Source organism: Brassica napus, chromosome C3, assembly GCF_020379485.1.
Source record: "Brassica napus cultivar Da-Ae chromosome C3, Da-Ae, whole genome shotgun sequence".
Classification (NCBI taxonomy): Eukaryota; Viridiplantae; Streptophyta; class Magnoliopsida; order Brassicales; family Brassicaceae; genus Brassica; species Brassica napus.
In genome coordinates, this window is record NC_063446.1 from 69,960,098 (window position 1) to 69,969,090 (window position 8,993).

Below are 8,993 nucleotides of genomic sequence, written 5' to 3' on the forward strand. Positions count from 1 at the left end.
CTTGGGTTATGCACCGATGGATTTTCTCCATTTGGAATGTCTGGTAGACAATATTCTTTGTGGCCAGTCATTCTTACGCCGTACAATTTACCGCCGGATATGTGCATGGAACAAGAATTTCTATTTTTGACCATATTAATCCCTGGGCCGAAGCATCCAAAACGGTCTCTTGATGTTTTTCTTCAACCGTTGATAGAAGAGCTAAAGCAATTGTGGTCAGAAGGGGTGTGGACGTACGATTGTTCCTTGAAAAACAATTTTACGATGCGAGCAGTTCTGCTGTGGACGATAAGTGATTTCCCTGCTTATGGGATGTTGTCTGGCTGGACAACACATGGAAGATTATCTTGTCCATATTGTCTTGGATCGACGGATGCTTTTCAACTGAAGAATGGTAGGAAGAGTTGTTGGTTTGACTGTCATCGTCGCTTTCTTCCACTTGCCCATCCGTACAGAAGAAATAAGACATTGTTTCGGCACAAAAAAATTGTCAGAGACGGTCCTCCTCCATATCTCACCGGCCAGCAGATCGAAGCAGACATTGATTATTACGGAGCTCAGGAAACAGTTAAAGTTGGAGGAAATTGGCATGTTCCTGGAAATATGCCTGATGGATATGGTGTGTCTCACAATTGGCATAAGAAGAGTATATTTTGGGAGCTACCCTATTGGAAGGATCTTCTCTTACGCCACAATCTGGATGTCATGCATATTGAGAAGAACTTTTTTGAGAACATCATGAATACATTACTTAACGTCCCTGGGAAGACAAAAGATAACAAAAAGTCAAGGATGGACTTACCTGATATTTGCTCAAGAAGTGAGTTACATATCAAGAGCAATGGAAACGTTCCTGTTCCCATCTTCCGGTTGTCATCAGAAGCCAAAACAACCTTGTTTGACTGGGTTGCATCAGAAGTTAAGTTTCCTGATGGTTATGTTTCAAATCTGTCAAAATGTGTTGAACGAGGTCAAAAGTTCTCCGGAATGAAGAGTCATGATTGTCATGTGTTTATGCAACGACTTCTTCCATTTGCTTTTGCCGAGCTCCTTCCAGCAAATGTCCATGAAGCACTTGCAGGTAATTATAAAACGTTAATATATATACATATGTTATGAAATGTTATTAATTTGATTACTTTTGCAATATACAGCCATCGGCGCTTTTTTCAGAGATCTCAGCACACGTACGTTCAAGGAAGAAGTCATCGAACAACTTCATCATAACATTCCGATCATATTGTGCAACCTGGAGAAGATATTTCCTCCTTCATTTTTTGACGTCATGGAGCATCTAGTTGTCCACCTACCATATGAAGCATTGCTTCGTGGACCTGTTCACAACGGATGGATGTATCCGTATGAGCGACAGATGAAACATTTGAAGGGGAAAGCAAGAAATCTTGCAAAGGTGGAAGGTTCAATAGTTGCGGGAAGTTTGACAGCCGAAACATCTAACTTCACATCATACTACTTTGCTCCAACTGTTCGTACGAGGAAAAGAGTTCCTAGAAGATATGATGATGGTGGAGTACCGACATCATATCCAATTGATGGTGTTCCTGACATTTTCTGCGAAATTGCAAGGTTTGGTGGTAAAACGAAAGAAGTATGGTGGTCATGTGAAGAGGATAAACATAGTGCCCACACTTATATTCTGCTCAACTGCGAGGATGCAATGACCCGTTACTTTGAAAGGTAAATATTTTTGTGAATGTTAATTATATGAATTGCAGTTAATTATGTATGACTTGATTATTTGTTTAATTTGCAGCATGTTTGTATCTCAAGTTGAAGAAGCAATACCAGGAATATCTGCAACTGATGTGGACACACGTAAAGATAAGCACTTTGTCAAGTGGTTAAAATCACAGGTACGTAATATATCTCATACATTGATTAATTAAGTAAGTGTTTTGATACTTCAATATTAATTAAGAATAACTGCTTTTTGCAGGTTGATTACGACGATCCTTATTATCCCGTATGGTTTCACGAATTGGTTCAAGGTCCAGTTGCAAAGGTCACCACATCACCTATGTATTTCACACGAGGATTTACCTTTCACACATACGAGTATGGGAGACATCGGGCAACGAGTAACTACGGAATATGTGTGAAAGGTGAAACGGACTTTTACGGGATCTTGCAGGAGATTATTGAAGTGGAATTTCCGGGGTTATTGAAGCTAAAATGCGTCCTCTTCAAATGTGAATGGTTCGATCCTGTTGTGAACCGAGGGATTCGGTATAACAAATTTGGTGTTGTGGATGTCAATTTTGGGAGAAGATACAACAAATTTGAGCCTTTCATTTTAGCTTCACAAGCCGAGCAAGTAAGCTTCCTTCCTTATCCTCGGCTTCGAACTTCCGGGATAAACTGGTTAGCTGCTATCAAAATTACACCTCGTGGACGCATTGTCGCTGGAGAAGAACCGCCCTTGCAAGAAGAAGACGCTATCAATGAAGTTGAGGTACCAGAACAACCAACTGATGAAATCCTTTTGATCGACCCGCAAAACTTTCAATATGAAGATATTCCCGAAGATGCGACAGATGAAGCACGTGAAGACGAGTTCGAGAGAAGCGACGATGATGATTGTAATGATAGTGATGAGAACGAAAACGATTTAGAGTGATGTAATATTGATGAGAACGAAAACGATTTAGAGTGATGTAATATATGTCTCTGATGTTGTATTTCTCTATTGTAACGTATGTTTAAAGAAATATTGTTTTTTTACCATCCTAATGTATGTGTAACAAATGTTGTTTTATATAATATGTATTTGTGTTAATTTTAAAAAAATTATTTGGAGTTTTAGGGTTTTAGAGTTTAAGTTGGAGAAAGAGCACAAAGTAGTAGAGAAGAAGAGATATGATGTTAGATGATATGTGACTTTGGGGTTTAGGGATTTCATTCTCGGTGTTTAGGGTTAAGCGTTGTAAAATCGTCGTAAACCGATTTTTCGACGTAATTTCGTCGTAAATGGAAAAACGCGGGCCTGGTAACTTCGTCGTAAACGTGGGCCTTGTAAATTCGTCGTAAACCAATGTTTCGACGTAATTTCGTCGTAAATCGAAAAACACGGGCCTGGTAACTTCGTCGTAAATTAAAAAACACGGGCCTGGTAACTTCGTCGTAATGTTACGAGGAAGTTACGAGGAAACCGTTTTTATATATATGGGAGAAGTCTTTCAGACGAGCACTGCTCGTATCTTCCTCCCTAACTCCTCTCCCCCTCTAAGGTAACTTTCTCTCTCTATCTTTTTTTTTTTTTTTTATAGTTTAGGTTGTTAGTTTAGGTGATTAGTTTAGGGAATTAGTTTAGGTGATTAGTTAACGGAATTAGTTTAGATGATTAGTTTAGAAAATTATTTTAAACAATTCGTTTAGGATATATATTAATTTAATTTTTTTAAATTTTCTAGATGGCTCCTAGACCGAGACCAGCAGCTCCTGCACCTACGTATGCGGATTTGTTTGGCGATGGATCTTCCTCTAGCGGTCCATCGTCTTCTTCCGGGACAGTTCCAGACTCTCACACATCTCGGAGAGTTCCTTCGACCCCTCCTCCTCTTCCATCTCAGATGCCTCCCCCACGAGCTCCACCTGTCGCCCCGGATCAGCCTGCCCCACCGGCTGCAGTTCATCCCGATTTGCGGGTGCCAGCTCATGCACCATTCGCAAGATACACCGTCGAGGATTTGCTTGCCCAGCCCGGACGAGAGGGTTTACACGTTCTGGACCCCGATAGACCCCCGGGTACTTATTGGTAAGTACATAAAATTATTAATTTTAAATTTAAAATCTTTGATCAATTTTTTTAACAAATTTGTTATATTTGCAGGTTTGGGGCTAACAACCGTGTTAGCCGGAGCGTTTCAGAGACGATGAAGGGATATTATGACGGCCCTTATCCCAACTGGACCATGACTCCCGATCACGTCAAGACGACGTGGTTTAAATGTTTTGCGGTAATTATATTTACATATTATTAATATTTATATTGTTAATTAAATAATTATTATTTTTTTTTCTAATCTTTTAAAATGTTTGTTTTTTCAGCAAAGGTGGAACTGGTCCGTAGGAATCACCGAGAGGGTGAAGAGCGAATTTATTGCAAAGGCGAAAACTCGTCTTTGCAACACCGTCTCCGATTGGAAGGACAAGTGGGAGATTTACGGCTATGAGGGGAAGCCGAGCGGGGTCACAAAGGAAGCATGGGATGGCCTCATCACCTATTGGAACGAACCCAGCTCCATCCGCAAAGCCAACTCCTGCTCCGCTTCCCGAAGAACGAGGGATAAAGATGGCCATTTGCCCATGGTTCATAGATCCGGCCAAAAACCCCATGCCGGAATTCGTCTCGAAGCTGTAAGTTTTATTTAAATTTATAATTTTCATTATTTTAAACTTGTATTTATTAATTATATTTAATTTATTTATTATTGTTGTTTATTAGTTGGAGAAGACGGGAGTTTTGCCATCTCTCTCGGACTTATTCAAGATGACTCACGCCTCACCAGATGGGGTTTTTGTGGATCCTGCATCCGAGAAACTCTTCAACGCTGTGGCGTCTCGGGTTGAAGAGCAAGAGACGCAACTTACCCAACAGTCTGCAGATGGATTACCCGTCAAGTTGTCAACCGTAGAGGTCGACCGGATCTTCGAGGAGGTAAAATTTAATAATTTTAATTTTTTTTCTTTATTTTATTATTAACTCTAAATACGGTTTTATATATATACATATAGGTGGCTCCTAGAAAGAAGGGAAGGACGGTTGGAATAGGTTCCGTTAACGAAGTTGCAAGGGCGACTTCGTCATACTATTCGAGACGGGACCAGGACAACGACCGGATGCAGGCTCGCATGGATACCCAGCAGCAGCGTTTGGACTCTCTCGAGGGTTTGCTGGATGTGATGGCGGTGGGAAATCCAACTTTGCAGAGAGCTTTGGCGGAGAGACGAGCAGCTCTCGGGATGAGCCAGCCGGATCCCGAAGCAGGAACGTCTACAGACCCGAACCCCTCAGCCAACTACTTCGATGACCATGATGTTGGCCTTTAGTTTCCTTTTTTAATTTCTTTTGTTTTGTATAAAAAATTTAAATTCTATTTAATTAATGAATTTATAGTTTTTTAAAAAAAATTATTTGGTTTCATATTTAATTTTATTTCAAATATTTTAAATTTTAAAATTATTGTTTTATAAAATTTATATAATTATTATAATTAATTAATATTTTAAATATGGAGATGTAAATTCGTTGTAAAATTCCACGTTAAGTCCTCGTAACGTTTACGAGGAATTTACATGAAGTCGTTGTAAAGTCCTCGTAAAATTTACATCGACTTTACGTGGAAGCCTTACGTGGCTTTTACAACGAACTATTACGAGGTATTTACATCGTCATTTACGAGGGCATTACGACGAATAGTTTCCTTCCGCTTTACGAGGAATTGACTTCCTCGTAAACGTAACTAGGACTTTACGACGAAACCTCCGTTACGACGAGCGTTTAACAACAAAACGCGTATCGATGTTAATTTGTCGTAAAGCCCCTACTACGACGAATTTACAACGAATACCGCCCTCGTAAAAAATATGTTTTCTTGTAGTGGATAGAGAATTAATTTGAAACATCAAAATACAAAATTGATCAAATAAATACTTCATACTCAAATATTTAATGTAAATGTTAACTTAAAATATACATTTGGTTAAAATAAAATAAAAATTATCTAAAAAGTTATGAGAAATTCTTTTAGATAGCCATTTTTAGTTTATTTTCACAAAAATAGACCTCCAATTAGGAAAATGACCAAAATAAATTTTATTGAAGGGTAAATATGTATTTTTACCCTTATGGTTAACTAATCTAAGATTTAGGGTTGAGTTTTGAGGATATGTTCAAATTTTTAAAAATAAAAAATAAATATTAAAATTTTCAAAATAAAAAAGATTATTTCGGTCATTTTATTTTTAGGATTATTTTTGTGACAAAAACTTAAAAATAGATATTTGAGAGAATTGCCCAAAAGTTATCTTGCGTTTTTAAAAGCGCGGATCAAAGTACAGTACATTAAGTCTAGTAATGTAAAATAAACATAAACATCTCATTTGTTCTCCCTAGCTATTGTTACTTAATTTCTTTCTTTCTTGATTTCTGTATTTTCCCTGTGTTCCTTTTGTGCCAACATCTTGCTTTTGATTAGTTTAATACTAAGAGAGTGTATCCCAAAAAAAACAATAATACAAAATTATGGTACAAATCGTCACATGGAACTACTAAACGTACACCTTTGCATGTTCTATGGTATCTCCGATTCATTAAATAGTTTTATAAGAAAGTAGAATGCAATTAACGAGGGATGTTGATTGGAATCATTACTATCAAACGGTCTAACAAACTGATATAAAATCACAAACTTCTTTACTGATGGCATAAGAGTCTCCTAGAACAAGGTTTTAAACATCAAACAAGTCACACAAGAACTACTAGCATAAGGTTTTCATGATTACTTCACTTATATTACATACCATATTGTTTTCTCGAGATCGATACTTACCACAAGATCATCTTAAGACCTTGTGTTTACTTGAATATGCGAGGGACGACGAAGTCAACGAGAAGACCCGACGGCTCAATGGTCTGAGACTCGTCTCCTTCATCCGCTAGTGTGGTAACCATGCGAGTCAAAGACACTTTGAAGATCGAAGTCCTCTTCTTGTAGCAAATCTGCACATTCATAACATCATCTCCCTCGAACTTCTCCTCTCCACATAGGATCACGTCTCTGAGTCCCACGTAACGTGATTCACCAACAGCACCTGATGGCCCAACGTAAACTCCCTGACACACAATTAAGAAACAAGATTAGATTAGAATCAAAACTTTAATTATCAACTAATCAGAGAAAGAGAGGTACTGTACATTTCCAACATGATCAATCTCAGGACTGAACACAAGAAGCTTCGCTGCTATCGGATGACGCTTCATCAACTTAATCGCGTCCTCAAGCTTCTTAACCTCAATCACTTTCCCTTTCATGGGCACACGAGGCATGAAAGAAGCAAACGCAGGAAGAGGGGAGACACATCCCAAATGCGCCCAGCTCTCTCTCTTCGGTATCCCTTCCTTGAAAGCGCACTCGAGGCAGTCTCTGACAGTGATCTTGGAGCGTCGCTGCTCTTGTTTCTCCATCTCTTCAAGCTCGGCCTCGGTCTTGGGAGAAGCCATGTTCACCAGATACTCGAGACAGTCCTCGATGGTCAACGTGAAGCTGTGTGGACTCTGCCCCGGTTTCTCCTCGAGGAGAGCGTTGTCCACCAGGAACTGAGCCGAGTACTCGGTCATCTCACGGTCAAGCTTGAGTACGTGCCTCGTAGCGCTGATCAGATTGGCTGCTACCGTGGCAGCTCTCTCAGCTGAATCTACACGACAGAAAACAAACCAAACATAACTATCGATCACGCAAAACACCGGATCAAAGTTAGTCATTTGAAGTTACCATGCTCTTCTTTGGAAGCCATTGATCGCTGGCAGTCGGGATGACACTCGTGAGACATCTTCTGCAATTGACTTAATCCCTGCACAAACACGAAATTTGCAGACCAAAAAGATGTTACATTGCTCATTCTCCAAGTTAAGCGAATCAAGAGAGAGAGAGACGAACAGCAAGCGAAGACATGGTTTCAGGTTCGATTTATGCATAAAGATTGCAACTTTCAGGGAGAAAATCATCAAAAGAGCAGCTTTAGACTAAGACAGAGTAGCATGAAGACAAAGAATCACTAAACCGGAAGATGACTTCAGATCTAAGAAACAAAAAATTAAACCCTAAAGCTTCATAATCAGGTCAGACATTCACAGAGACGATATGATAAGGCAAAAGCATAGAGACACCAACAGCTAACTAGCAAAGCGGAAACATGGTTTGAAGTTCGAAGTTTGCAAAAGGTTCGTTACTTTCCGAGAAAAAATGGTCAACCAAGAAGCTTTAAGCTACACCAGAGCAACATGATAGCAAAGGAACACTAAACCGAAAGAAAAATTCAGATCCAAGACATAAAAAATGAAACCCTATACGTAGATCAAAGTTCAGCTTTTGTTGCACGGGAGAGGCAAAGTTACAAAGCAGAATCAATGGAGAAACGAAAGCAAGATAAGCGAAAACAAACAGAGAGACGGCTATGAAAGAGGGAGGAGAAAGCTACCTGAGAAGGAGAGAAGAGGAGAGGAGAGGAGAGTGACACTCGCAAGAAGCTTGCGTCGTGATTTTATAGAAAGTTCTAGAAACCTACTCAGACTAACGGTGACGTAAACGGAGTCGGATTGCTACTTAACGAAGCCGTTTTGTGAATGCCTTTTCCTTCTTTTCTCATTGATCAACGAGAGACTTCCGAGTGGTCAGCCTCTAATCTGTTAAAATACTAGTATTTTCTCCCGTGCTTGGGCATTTATTTTTATAACTCTATACATTTTTTTGTAATTTACAATGGATTTTTTTTGTAGGGCTATGAAATTTACAGTGGAAATAAATATTATTTATAGAGTTATATTTATTGGTGAACTTAAAAACAAATTTTTTTTTAATATTAAAATAGTCCAATATGGACACAAATTAGCATTATATAATAGTTACCAAAAAAAAGATGCACATTATATAATAATTTACTTATAAAAAAAACATTACATATGAAATATCAAATCGAGAAAAAACATATATTTTTTAAATAATTAACGTTAACATATTTGTATTTTTTCTTTTATATTTATTTTTGTTTTGTAGTACCGTGTTCCTAGCATTTTATTAGGTTTTCTTTTCTTAAATTATACTTGCATTAAGAACATGGAATCTTAGTTTCTAACATAAATTGCAAATGAAGAGTGTATCAACAAACTTCTATGAGATTATAAACAGATAAAAGAAACTATAAAAAAACCAACATGATCAGGTGAGATCCTGATCTAGAGAGTAGGCATATTT

At 38.4% G+C, this 8,993-nt stretch overlaps 1 protein-coding gene and 1 long non-coding RNA gene across 2 annotated transcripts; one reads left to right on the top strand and one right to left on the bottom strand.

Moving 5' to 3' along the window:
• Positions 1-3,606: 3,606 nt before the first annotated feature.
• On the top strand, positions 3,607-4,294 carry LOC125583483. The gene is made up of 2 exons (XR_007320516.1): positions 3,607-3,775; positions 3,851-4,294. It is a non-coding gene; the product is annotated as an uncharacterized LOC125583483 (long non-coding RNA).
• Positions 4,295-6,419: 2,125 nt separating this feature from the next.
• Positions 6,420-8,403, bottom strand: LOC106378439 (protein HEAT-INDUCED TAS1 TARGET 4-like). Its single transcript, XM_048750476.1, is given in 4 exon segments — positions 6,420-6,856; positions 6,938-7,437; positions 7,515-7,593; positions 8,221-8,403. Coding segments are annotated over 4 exon segments (1,005 nt in total). The 5' UTR covers positions 8,389-8,403; the 3' UTR covers positions 6,420-6,598.
• Positions 8,404-8,993: the final 590 nt, after the last annotated feature.